This window comes from Festucalex cinctus, chromosome 14 (assembly GCF_051991245.1).
Source record: "Festucalex cinctus isolate MCC-2025b chromosome 14, RoL_Fcin_1.0, whole genome shotgun sequence".
NCBI lineage: Eukaryota > Metazoa > Chordata > Actinopteri > Syngnathiformes > Syngnathidae > Festucalex > Festucalex cinctus.
Window position 1 is genome coordinate 8,184,989 of NC_135424.1, and position 13,561 is coordinate 8,198,549.

Here is a 13,561-nt window from a genome sequence, read left to right on the forward strand (position 1 = left end):
TGTATTTTCATGCAATTCATTTTGATTTGAATCATTTTGTCATCCTTAAAGGTAGCACATTACTCAGTTTTAATTCATTATCATAATATAGACTACTTGTATTCTGTATTACACCCCCCCCAATTGTTTCACCAATACATTAGTGCCATCAGACTGCGTGATATTCCAATGCATTTATTTTCAGTTTTTACTTGTTTTATCATGCACATGTACTCTTGCCATTACACCTGCGGTTATTTACTTGTACCTATATACTTTTGACAACAACAAAAACGGGACACATCGCCAACTACTGGCCTGGAATGCACATTACATCGTTTAATTTTTAACACTTCATGTGGAATAACATCCTTGAATTCATATAAATGAACAATTCTGATCAGGTTTCACTGGCCTACATCCTTCCCCAGTTCATCTTACATATGATTAACTTGCAACAATTTGCAGACAAAGTGCCAAAAAGCATTCCAATGACGACGTCCAGATTGTCATGTAAGCTCAGTTGTTATAAAGACATTGCAGGGAAAGGAAAAAGAAAAAAAAAAGGTGTGTGAAGGGAGAGAGAGAGAGAGAGAAAGAAAGAGAGAGAGAGAGAGTGAGTGAGTGGGTGGGGGTAAGTGTAAAAGGAAGAATGAGGAAGACGAGCCTCTCTCCACTCCGGTCCCAACCCAACCACACATGCGGGCTCTGCTGATGAGGCTCCGCCGCGGTCATTCAGGTCGCTCCGGAGGCGCTCCATGGAAACACGCCGACCACACTCCCGCCACCAACAACAGATAAACAAACAAACAAACGAGGAAGCAGCAGAAAGAAGCAGAAAAAAAGTGCCCGTGTGCATGGGAATCCGGACTGGTCTGCCTCCCCTCCACCACCACCACCACCACCACCACTACCCCCTCCTCCTCCACCTTCTCCTCCTCCTCCGACTTGCGTGCGCCTTCGCTCGGGGGCTCCGTCCGCCGCCTCGGTGGTTATAAGAGGAGCTCCACTCGGCTCACCTCCACTCGGATCACCTCCACTCGGATCACAGCTCGCACGGAAGGTAGGAACTTTTAGACCCACAACACTCTATATTTTTTATTTATTTTTTTTGGTCCGATTTAAAACAGAAATGGAGCACCTGGAGGACCGCCCCTCCCTGATTGGCTCATGCAGCCGTCGGTATCCCGACACCTCATTCAATGCGCTCCAGGCTCTCCTTTTCTTACCGGCTTTTCATTGGTTTCCTTTGTGCACGAGTGACAATTACGCACGCCGAGCACGTCCTTGCACCCCGACCACCCCCCTTTTTAAAATATACTTTTAATCTGCAATTTGTGTCTAAATTGGACCCCAACTCTAAATGTGAATGGACCGATGCACTCAATTAAATATCAGTCTTTTTTTTTTCATTGCAAAATACTCAGATGAATCTCTTTAGAAAAAAAAAAAGGTAGCCTGCATTTATGAGATTCACACCTGCTACCAGGATGCGGTCCCATCACTAGAAGGCTTTCCAGGCATTTTCCCCGCTTGACTTCACCGCAAGCTTGATGTCTGTCTATTATGGAATTAGATTGCAGACTAAAACAAAGTGAGGACGGGAAAAAAAATGTCACCCCTTTAGAAATTAATCATCTTTAAATGGCTGCATCTAGATGGGAATAAACTGCACAATCTTCAATGTACATGCATGATGGCAAAAACGAATGAGGTTTTCACAATTAAGCCCCCCCCCCCAGTAGCGGTCATAAACATCCTCTATTGGTTGGCGTTTATACCGAAATGATCATAATAGAGTGAGAACGCTGCAAATGACAAATGCAAACATGTTTGCTTCAACACAAAAAATTGTTTGAACAGCTTTGAGCACCTCCACCAGTGCAGAAATGTGTTGCAAGAGGACCTTGCTGTTTACGGTAAACACGGAAAAAAAAAAAAAAAAAGGTCAGAGATTGAAAGTGTTAATGGATAACTGAGTAAGGTGGGAAAAGAAGTGAGACAGTGCAGATTTGTATCACACTTTCTCAAAGAAATATATTATCTGATAAGGAAAATGCTTGACTGTAGCGAAAATTGTCTGACAGGTATCTTATCCATCCCGCAGGAGTACTAAAGCAGCCGTGTAGCTGAAATCGATGCGGCGTTCATCATCGCACCTATGCGAGACGCCGGGAAGACTAGTTGACTTCCGTACAGGCCGGAAGATGACAAAATGATTTTTGAAAGGAAAGTCTGGAAAATATATTAAAACAGTCGAAAAAGAGCATTATAGACATAATATAAAATAATCTTAATCTGAATTGCATTGACATGTAAAACATTGGTTTGATGACTCCTTGTTTTAAGATGTCCTTTGACCTTTACATTGGTTTTCAACAGGAACAACGAAGATTTTATGAACACCACCAGGGTTAAAATGAAAAACTTTTACTCATAAGAGAGTTGTAATTCAATTGTGACATGTGCATTTTTCTCATTTATTTTTGTCAAGTTGTCTGGACATTTTTTTCGTCCCATGGATCAGTTATGGTCGAGCATTTCAAACTATTTGAAACGCGAGCAACACATGGATTGGTCCTGATGGTGGCAAAAGAGTTCAATGACCAAACTGTTTGATTTAATCAAAGTATATGGATTTGGAACGTTGTTCCGATGACAGTTTTCAACTTTAACCCCTGTCAACAAGAACAATGGTCGTTCAATGTCAGTTAATACTGTGGGGCAAGTGGAGTACTGCCCCATGAAAACCAGTTTTGGTTTAAAATATTTTTCTTTTTAAAGAATAGTTCTTCAATTGCAAAATATTCTTTTCTCCCAAGGTATCGCCCAAATATGTGTTCAAAAGACAACTCACAAATTGAAAATAGTGCATGAACTGATGAGATTTTTCTTTATTGCACAAGCCGAATTGAGAATTATGGTTTACAGCTTAAGAAAACTCAAATATCCTATCTCAAAATATTAGAATATTTCCTCAGACCAAGAAAAAACCAAAAAACATAATCAGCAATATTAAAACAATAAAAGGCTTCAATATTTCAGTTGATTTGTAATGAAACCAGAATGTATGGCATTTGTGCTTATTTAATTGCATTCCAGAAAATAATGGACTTTATCACAATATTCTAATTTTCCGAGACAGTCCTGTATTTATGAACAAGTAGATGATGCACAGCCTGTTTTTGGTGGTCTATGGGGCTGTGATGATTCTGCCCCATGTACTCTGCTTAGTAACAACTAAATGCTACCTGATTGTTGGATTACTCAATTTCTTGCTTGGTCCCACAATATTTCCTGAGTAAGCCATTTTTCATTGACCCGTAGGGCAGTTGTAGCCGAGCCCTATGGACTCTGCCTAGCAACGCGTGGATGGGCCCTGATTGGCGCACAAACTGTTGTCTTAATCTGAATTTATTCATTTGTGGAACATTGGTCTGATGACTTCATGTTTTAAGAGTGAAATTTGAACTTTTGATGACTATATATAGTATGAGGGGCAGGTGGAGCTGTGCCCCAACTGGACTGGAAGTCATTTTTACTTCTTAAAGGCAAATCATTGAATTGCGAAAAAAAACACATTTCTTATAGGTTAATTCCCTTGCTTGCATTATTTTTATTGGCCAGTGGGGCAGTTATGATTGAGCCCTATGAACCCTTCATAGCAACAAGCAAATGGACCCAAATTTGGGTTCAAAGTAGTTGTTTTCATCTGAATTTGGAGCAATGGTCCAATGGCTCCATATTTCATGCTTTGAAGTTTAGACTGCTCCGGCCTTCCTGGGTGGAGTTTGCATGTTCTCCCCGTGCCTGCGTGGGTCTTCTCCGGGTACTCCGGTCTCCTCCCACATTCCAAAGACATGCATGGCAGATTAATTGGGCGCTCCGAATTGTCCCCAGGTGTGTTTGTGAGTGTGGATGGTTGTTCGTCTCTGTGTGCCCTGCGATTGGCTGGCGACCAGTTCAGGGTGTACCCCGCTTACTGCCCATAGGTAGCTGGGATAGGCTTCAGCACCCCCCGCGGCCCTTGTGAGGAATGAGCGGTCAAGAAAATGGATGGATGAGTTCAGAGTGTGTCACAACTGATAATTGTGAAAGGGCTGGTGGCGTAATGCCCCATAGAACCAGTATATAGGTTGGGCTAAAAAGTTTGCTACTTTTACTTCTCATATAGTCGCAATTCAGTTTTTTTAAATATATTTCACGCAACAAAAGGTGATATTGTTGAGTGTAAATGCACAGAATGCAGTATACCGGGTCTTCTGACCAACACAGCAGCTGCTGTCTCGCACAGCTGCGGTCAGGCTCCAAAACGCTATCATTTTTGTTTTTCATGCTTGCATTTTAATCTTCTTAGACAATCCTTGTCGTTGGAATGAATAATGGCGTACTGCAACCCATGGGGAGTATGTTGCAGCTTTCAGACGACGCATATCATTAGACTGAATATTCATGTTTCTACCAACTCTTATTTATCAATCTTATGCACCATGATAACATACATGTGCAAATAATCAAACACATTCCTCATTTGACATCTGTATGTGTAATCATCTCCCCGTTTCTCTTTAAGTCGCTCGATGTTGTAGTGCTCCATGCACACAAAGGCCATGCATGTTCGCCGCTAAATAATGGATAGATCCAAACAAGCTTAGATGTGAGGAATGACGCTAGAGCAATAGCCTGGTATACGTATGGCGTGTTGATGACATTAGCTTCCTCACAGGCTGTGAATAACGTGACTCAAATGAATTGATGATTGTTGAAAGCAGCAATGTGCATCTTTAGACCATTTTGATGCATAAACAAAGCACTGCACTGTCTGAAATAGTTCTACAATCGGGTTTTTGAGTCCATTTTTTGTCTTTTAACATACAATCTACACTCATGTATCCCATCATGTTTATTATAAGACTGCATGGTAATGGTGTGTAACTTTGTGACAAAACAAATGAACATGGCGACAGAGCAGGGCGACCATTGGTGTACAGTCTACACTGATGTACCGAGGGCAGTTTATTGGATTCCAATTTAAGTACTGGCACATTTTTCACATCCAAAATCTTTACACTCATGCACTGTATCCAATGGACTCCATCGTAATGACGCGTACCTCTGCTCCAGGTCCAAAATAACAAATCAAGTAAATGGGAGTTCATCCAATTTTAAAGGTAATCTACAGGGACATTCCTTGGACTAATTTCCAAACAAAAGATACAAGAGTCTTCATAAAGTATACCTATATTGAACTCCTAAGAATCGGTTTGTACCTTTGTAACTTGTCCAAAATTAACTAAAACAAGTAAGCAATTGTGGTAAGAAAGGTGTCCACTTTGGTTCCTCAAGGTACAATCTACATACTTGAATATTCTTTGGAAAAATTACTTGACTCCCTCCAAGTTAAGTCATGCATCAAGGGTACAACAGAAGGAAAGTGCACCAATTGTGACTATGATTAACTTTCAAGTCAGGAATAAGAATGTAAGGACAGCATATCTAAAAAATTTAGCATTTGTCTCTAATTTCACGGTTTCGTTTTCACATCTGGGATGTGATCATTTCTGTAACACGTCACAGTGCCGCAATAAAGTTCTCAAACGCAAACGGGTCATCATCCAATCAGGGCCAAAAAAGCTTCAGGTATGTCAATGCGCTATTACAGAACAACCTTTGCAGTTTTGACCGGACCTTGAACCGATTAATGGTTGCATCGATGTCCGTCCTCTATTTTTAGCGCGTGTTTACCCTCCTAGTTGCTGACCATTCTGTGATCGTTTTCGGAAGCGGCGGCTATAAAAGAAAAGATGATTAATGACGGATGTAACCGCAGGCGTGCGTAAAGCCCAAACAGCGAGCTGACAAATGTTCTTGTCATGAAATAAGACACCACGGGTGCCCCTTTTGGACTTCCAAAATGAAATACCCGACTGCTGTCCTCTCTGGATTGGACATAAAGGCAGAGATCAAAGCCAACATCGTTCGTTCTCATGATACGCACCATTAATCTCGTTTTTCTAATGTATCCCCCACTTTGCCGCATTGGTCTTTTTGTTTTAATTGCCTTAAGCTTTCCTTGCTGTTTACTTTCATTTCGAATCCTGCCAAATCTTTCTCGTGCCTCGCCTTCAAATGTTTCATCATCCGTCCACGAGCAGAATTCACTTGGCTGTATCAACTTCATTCCAATGTCCCCCCCACCCTGAAAGGACTGATTCATCACACGTAATATGTTTGTCTCATCCAACCTTTTTTTTTTTCCGTTTTTTTTCCCCCCCGTCACTTAGCTGCGCCCCCCCGGGGTGCCGCTATGCAGAAGTCAGGGGGGGATGACAGTATGGGGGCAGAGCGGGGAACAGCTGGCCCTGGATGTGGTGCATGTTTTTTTTTTTTTTGTTTCTTCATAACTTTATGGGTTGTTTTGTTATTGTCGGGGCTGCCTGAAGGTAGAAAGGTTCTGTTGTCTAACTTTTAAGTTTGTAATGACATATTTGTGTCTTGACTAACTGCCCGAGGCTATTTTTTTTTCTGACTGTAACATACAGTGCCTGCCAGGTTGCTATGACGACGATATATTGTGCCTATAACTGAATAAAAAAAATATAGAGGATATCAGTGAAAATCTTATTAAAAATTTACTGATATTTTTCAAAAATCGGTCATTAACTCATTCACTCCCAGCCATTTTCACAGGAGCAATCCCGTTCGCTCCCGGCTGTTTTATTGGATTTTGACTGATTTTGCAAGGCCCACAGAATATTGTGTTCTATTGCTATAAAAGCAACCTATGGAACCTATCAAAAGAAAGATTAAAGTCTCTTCTTTCATCAGGAAAAAAAAGTATGTTTCTATCTGTTTCCGTTTTGCAGCAATTAGCATTAGAAGAGAGCTAAGTTTAATCAGTTTTCACAAATCTATTCAAAATTGTAAGTAATTTAGCTTTTTTCTAGATGGCCCTGGTTGATCGCCTTTGCTCTGCTGCCACCTGCTGGCCGTTTGTGTAATAACTACCATTTCTGCAACCGTTCTTTGCAGCTGAGAGGCTGCATCAAAGCCTTCTGTATGCTCTAGCATAAAAAAACAAAAACAAAAAAAACGTATAAATACGTCTTTGGGACACATAGAATATATATAAAAAAACGTTTTTCCACGTTATTGGGAGCAAATGAGTTAATATGCCGTTTGATTTAAAGTAACCAAATATGGTTCCAATATGTTTGACAGACTCAAAATTCATCAATTATTTTATTAGAAAGATACCACACACGTCTTTGATCATTTCCCCCAAAAGTCCCATCTGATGGAATTTGGTCCAGTTCACTTCATTCAATTAATTTCATTTTTATTTTAGGCAATAACAAAGCACACAGTTGGTGTCAGGTTCTACAAAAAAAAGAAGACAAAAAAATAAAAAATAAACACAAAAATAAACAAAATTATTCTGTCCGATTTTCAAATCTCAACGTTGTGGCATTGTGGCTAAATTTGAGGCCACCGATTAGAAGCGAGAACCTCACGAGCGTACCGAGGCAAGCACGCACCTCATGTTTGGCTCTTTTTCCGCATGAGCTTATTTATTTTTTTTCCCAGCGAGTTCCCGTTTGAACGCCAGCCCAGCCTTTTTGATGGCGGCTCACGAGGGGATATTATGGAACGTGATATTTCAATTAGAAATCAATGGAGCTGCCAGCGTTCAGCGGGCCAAAGCTCTCCGGCGTTACCCACACGCGCACTTGATACTGCGACCTGCTAATGCACACTTTTATTCCCTTTGTCTATCGATTGGAAGCTTGTAATTTATTTACTTTTTTGCTCTGTTAGGGACTCATCTTCAACATTATCTTAGATGAAAAAAAAAAAAAAAAGCTCCACAACCCACATTAAGATCTAATGTCCTTCCAAAAATATGTCGCTTTTTTTGTTCTATAAGATATTTGTTAAAAAAGTGTAAACACGGCTTGTTGATTTAATTTGAATTCCGACAAATAGAAAAGTCTGGTGGACTTTTACAATTAATTAGCCATCAACAATTGTCATTTCTTTCCATTATGAGTGACTCAGATGAAGTGCAGACACTCTCACAACGACAGCTATAAAATTAATAAGACTTTAGCTTATTGTTTAATTGCCATAGTTACACATTTAGTAATGACTGATAACGGATGACCACAGCAGTTAGCTGTAATTGAGCATTTTCCCTGTGATGAGTTTATAGTTTGAGGGGTAGGGGGCTGCTGCTCAAGTGGGATTTTTTTTTTTTTTTTTTTTAAACATCTCACTGCCTGGCACTCAATACCATGCTAGTTATTGCAAGGAGGAAACAAAAGAGACACAGTGTGATCATGGATGACAGATGTGTATTGGCTCAACATGACGGTTTTGTAATTGAATTTGGGATGAGAAAGAGGGATGGGCATAATAATCGATTCAGTGATCGTTAAGACTGTAGATTAATTATGTCTGGCAAAATGGAGCGCAGTACTTGGCCTTGTTGATTCACTCTCAACTGGGTTGCTGTCTCAAGAAATAAAATGAAGCCGGCTACGGCTAGGAAACAAGATTTTTGTTGATGTTTGGTGATGGCCACACTTGGAGGGATTATTTGCGTTTCCGTTGTGAGAGAAATAACTTTGAAAACCTGAACAAAGCTTCGCGGTAAACTCTTTAGCTACATCTGTTAAATGCAAGTCATACTAATGATTTGGACTTGCAGTATAGATTTACATTTCTCTAACAAGCTCATTTGCACAGACATGTTTTTAAATCCTTTTAAGGACACGATCAATACCAAAGCCCGACACAGAGCGCGTCGTTCATTTGCGGTATAATTAACGCTTACCCTGTCGCGCGGCAGAAAATAAACAACCAAATATCGATGACTGCATCAGCACTTTCTTGCTTTATTTGCTGCCATGCGATCGACAAAAGTCCCTTGGTTTTTAACACAGTCTTCTAACATTTTAGCTATAATCAGGGCGTAATTGCACATTTTCACAGTGCAAATAATCGTAATTCCGGCTAATTCATCAATCCAGGTTGTGCCAGTCTCTACTAGCAACCCTTCACCCGCCAAGAGCAAGAGCTTCTTTTAATAAATACATGATGTTCTCAATTCCATAAATACATGCATTAATCTCATTATTTGTTGGATATGGCCATATGATGCCTACGTTGTCCATTTAATGAAGCACCAATCCCACGAGAACCGATGTTTTCCCGTCTCGATCCAGCAGCAGCTCCTCGGTGTGTGCGGTCACAACAGGCTTTGTGTGGCATTTGAGATGATAAATAATTCAGCGTTCTTGGGATTTTTCATTCCTTTTCTTCACTTTTTTTCTTTTCCTCCAACAAGAGCTGAAGAGCAATCGGCTGCTTTCGTGGCGCACCGCTGAGCTTTAAACATGATTATTAGGGTTGAAAATGACCACATTGTTCTGTCAGGGGTGGACTCCTCAAGCGATATACTGTCACTCGTCGCTATAATTCATCGGTACTTCAACATCCAATGAGATCTATTTCACAAGTGGAGACCTAAGCACTCACTTAGAAAACCCTTTGGAAATTCTTCTTGTGTCGAAAATCGGGCCAACTTTGAGCAGATTATCAGATGTCTGAAGATTTTCATGAGAACACAATTGGTGCAGATGGTCGTCAATGTTGAATCATTCACTGATGTGGATGTTTACATGCGCCATCTGAAATCCATGACTATAAAGTATGTTTTTCAACTGGTATGCTTTGAAGAGGGTCTCAATCTTATTGTTTTTTGTTTTTTTTTATTAAAAATTGGTATGTCTGCTTGATTGTTATTCCTCTGCCAAATAATTGTGATTTGATAGTAAGAACAGACACCCGTGCCACGTTACCGCCAACCCGCCGTGGTGTAAACAGTGGATGTTTGCTTAGCGCTTGTAAATTCCTGACTTGTACGGCAAGGGTTTGTTATCTTGCCAGCCAGATTGAAAAACACAATTTAGAACCCAGCATCACCGTCGGCCAAACGTGTTTACGCTGTAACCTCATTTACTCGGCAAACCTTGTTACCACAAGCCAGCCAGAGACGGTTATCAGGGAACGCGGGGCAAACGTCCTGCTGACTCCGGAGTGGGCTGAGTGGAGAAAAAGCATATTGTTGAAGGTTGGAAATTCAAGTTTATCTTTGGCGGAGATGTTTGAACTTCCTGCCCTTAAAGCAATGCAAACACCTGCAAGGTAGCTTTTGATGTTTGAACATGTGCTTCTGCCTCCCAATGAACTTCAGTGTAATAACCACATTAATATTGCAGAGGCAGCACAGTTACAAAAAGGATAACAGGGAAATAGAACTTGTACGTTGACAATTACGGAAGTCCAGTTCTAATCAACACTTGATATACATTTCTTTAAAGTGGAAGTCAACCTGAAACATTTTTTGACAAGAATATGTTATATGTAACCTCACTATTCTAAACCTGACATTCTGATTAATATTACGTTATGAAGCAAAATCCAGGGGGGCGGCCATTTTGCCACTTGCTGTCGACTGAAGATGACATCACAGTTGGTCAGGGCTCAGGCGCCGACCAATCACAGCTCACCTGTTTTCTGAAGATGAGCAGCTGTGGTTACCTGAGACCTGAGTAACATTCATGTTCTCTACCTCCTCTGCTGCGTAACTCATATTCCACAATTCTAATATAATCAGAATGTCATATTTAGACTAGTGAGGTCACATGTAGCAACATATTGTTGTCAAGAATTTTGAGGGGGTTGATTTCCCCTTATGAGGCGAAAAATGTTTGGGTTTAGTGTTCAGCTAAGATTTTCTGTCAGGCTCAGATGCTTTGGGGTTGTATTATCTTAGCCTAGGTTAGGTCTTTGTGTTACGAGTTAGGTGATAGGGTGTTTTTTTGTGTGTGTGTGTTAGGGTTAGGCTGTTAAGGTAAGGTGTTAGCGTTAGCATAGGTGTTGAGTGTTTGAAATTAGCGTTCACATAAGAGTTTGGGTTAGGTATAGATACTAAACGTTAGAGGTTGCTGTAAGGATTAAGGTTTGGATTATGGCTGGGAATAAGTGTTTGATGGTTAGGCTCGGCGTATGACGCTCGGCTTTAGGGTTATGGTTAGACCTTAAATATATGTATTCGCTCCTACTTGTACTTTTTCATTCTTGCAAAGCATTAACAAAGTCTCGTTTCTCCTGTGTCCTTTCCTAAAGGTTCGACAGCCTCACTGATCGTCCCCTCACGTCTCTGATTCCGACGTCAACATGGCCCTGGGGTTGTCAGTCATCGCCCTCGTTCTGCTAGTCAGGCTTCAGCCTTTGCTAGCTGGCGCTCCCCCCGAGCCCAGCTTAGGCGGCTCAGTGTCACCGGTATCCACCAATAAGACGGATTGCAGCAAGGCGGAAGAGTGCACACCCGGCGTCATGCTGCCTGTGTGGGAACCCATGAACCCGTCGTTTGGTGACAAAGTGGCCCGGGCGACTGTGTACTTTGTAGCTCTGGTGTACATGTTCCTGGGCGTGTCCATAATCGCCGATCGCTTCATGGCATCTATCGAGGTGATCACCTCCCAGGAGAAGGAGATCACCATCAAGAAACCCAACGGAGAGACCAGCACCACCACAGTGCGCATCTGGAATGAGACCGTGTCCAACCTCACCCTCATGGCTCTGGGCTCCTCGGCTCCGGAGATCCTGCTGTCCGTCATCGAGGTGGTGGGCCACGGCTTCGACGCCGGCACCCTGGGCCCCTCCACCATCGTGGGCTCGGCCGCCTTCAACATGTTCGTCATCATCGGGATTTGCGTTTGGGTGGTGCCTGACGGAGAGACCAGGAAGGTCAAGCACTTGCGGGTGTTCTTCGTCACCGCCTCCTGGAGCATCTTTGCTTACATCTGGCTCTACCTGATCCTGTCAGTCATCTCGCCCGGCGTAGTGCAGGTGTGGGAAGCCCTGCTCACTTTCTTCTTCTTCCCAATCTGCGTGGTGTTTGCCTGGGTGGCCGACCGTCGCCTGCTCTTCTATAAGTACGTGTACAAGCGCTACAGGACGGGCAAGCAGCGTGGCATGATCATCGAGACCGAGGGCGACCGGCCGCTTCCTTCTAAGGTATACTCGGCGCTCGCCATCATCTTCAAAGCTACTCTTACACATATGGACTTCAGAGGCTTATCTTGATAGCCTAGCTCTGCTTTATTTTACTGGTCAGCATCGTCTTCGTCATCTCCAGGCAACCTTTAGTTTGGTCGGTCTTTTCTATCAGTGATGTTTGTCACAGATGTCACATTTCAACCCACTTGCTTCCATTAAAAATGACGTTACACGTGGGAAACTGTAAACAAAAGTAAAACCATAAAAGGCAGGAAAGACAAGAGGAAGCATATGCTCCTTTCACATTCGCCATGTGAGGGGATAGAGTAGACCTGCCAATTTGCCAAGTTTCTGACTTATTCGAAACCCTCTTACTGGCCATGTAAGACGGTGTTTCACGGTTGACTTTCCTGTTGATAGAAGGGTGAAGTCGTCTCACAAAATTTCCACCTTCCGACATGTAAATTTAGGCTAACCAAATTGCTAGCATCCGAAGTATTCCGAACCGTTCTAGCAAAACCGTTATTGAACCTCCAAGATGTACTTGTATGCCGAGATGCCATTTGACTTGTGGTGATATTGATGCAACATCGAGAGCTTTACCACTGCGATATGGCATCAGGCAATCAGATAATTATATGTGACACGATGGTGGGCAAAGTTAGCGTCGGGTATTAAACTTAACTCTTATCACGGTAATGCGGAATTAACTTCACTGCCTCTTGAAGGTGGATAATAGCCAGGTTGCCTTACTTTCCCCATTCCAGAATGACGAGAAAATAGCAACTTTTAAGGTACTTTTAAAGGGGCATACCCCTGTTCCAGCTCCTGAAATTACCTGGTTGAATTCTTATTTTCTACCCCCCAAAATGTTGATTTTTAAAGCAGTGTAAAAAGGAATTACCTCTTTTTACCGTTCGAATATGACCTTAAAAGGGACATCATGTAATACTTAGCGCCATCTAGTGGTGATATAATCGTAGGTCTGGTTAACACTAATTAATTGTACACACTGTCTGTTTAAGGCTTCTAATTGCCAGGTCGACTTCATCCCCAATTCCAGAATGCAGAAAAATGCTGACCATTAAGTCAGTGAAAAAGGGACTTAAAAATGTATGTGTCAGCAAATATTCAATTTGATGGGAATGTTGCCAGTGAAAGCAGGGTCGTTATGTTGTTTTGTGCTTTAAAAATGGGGGTTTCTCTTTTATTTAAGCTCATATTAAAACATTTCAATAATCTGTTTTTTTTTCATTAAAACAAGAATGCAGTCTTCATTCAAAGAGTTTTCTTTATTCGTAACATTTCTTTGAGGCTAGGCTCACAATAGTGTTGTAGTACAAACAGACAAGGGCGTGAAACCAACCCGCAGCCTCGGAGGGTGATGATATGCAAATTCCTACAGTGTTAAATTGCCAATTTGCCTCAAGTACCAAAGGAAAAGTCATTTTCAATCAACGCCTGTACAACCTCAAGAGCCCCGACGGCGACAAAATGAAATAAGAAGCAGATG

General features: G+C 41.8%; 1 protein-coding gene across 2 annotated transcripts in view; it reads left to right on the plus strand.

Moving 5' to 3' along the window:
- The first annotated feature begins 648 nt into the window (after positions 1–648).
- Positions 649–13,561, plus strand: part of slc8a1b (solute carrier family 8 member 1b) — a 108,141-nt gene continuing 95,228 nt past the window's right edge. For both annotated transcript variants that reach the window (XM_077494400.1, XM_077494399.1), the window contains exons 1-2: positions 649–1,042; positions 11,173–12,066. In XM_077494400.1, coding sequence (XP_077350526.1) covers positions 11,224–12,066 — 843 coding nt within the window. In that variant the 5' untranslated portion in view covers positions 649–1,042; positions 11,173–11,223. The remainder of the gene's footprint in view (positions 1,043–11,172; positions 12,067–13,561) is intronic.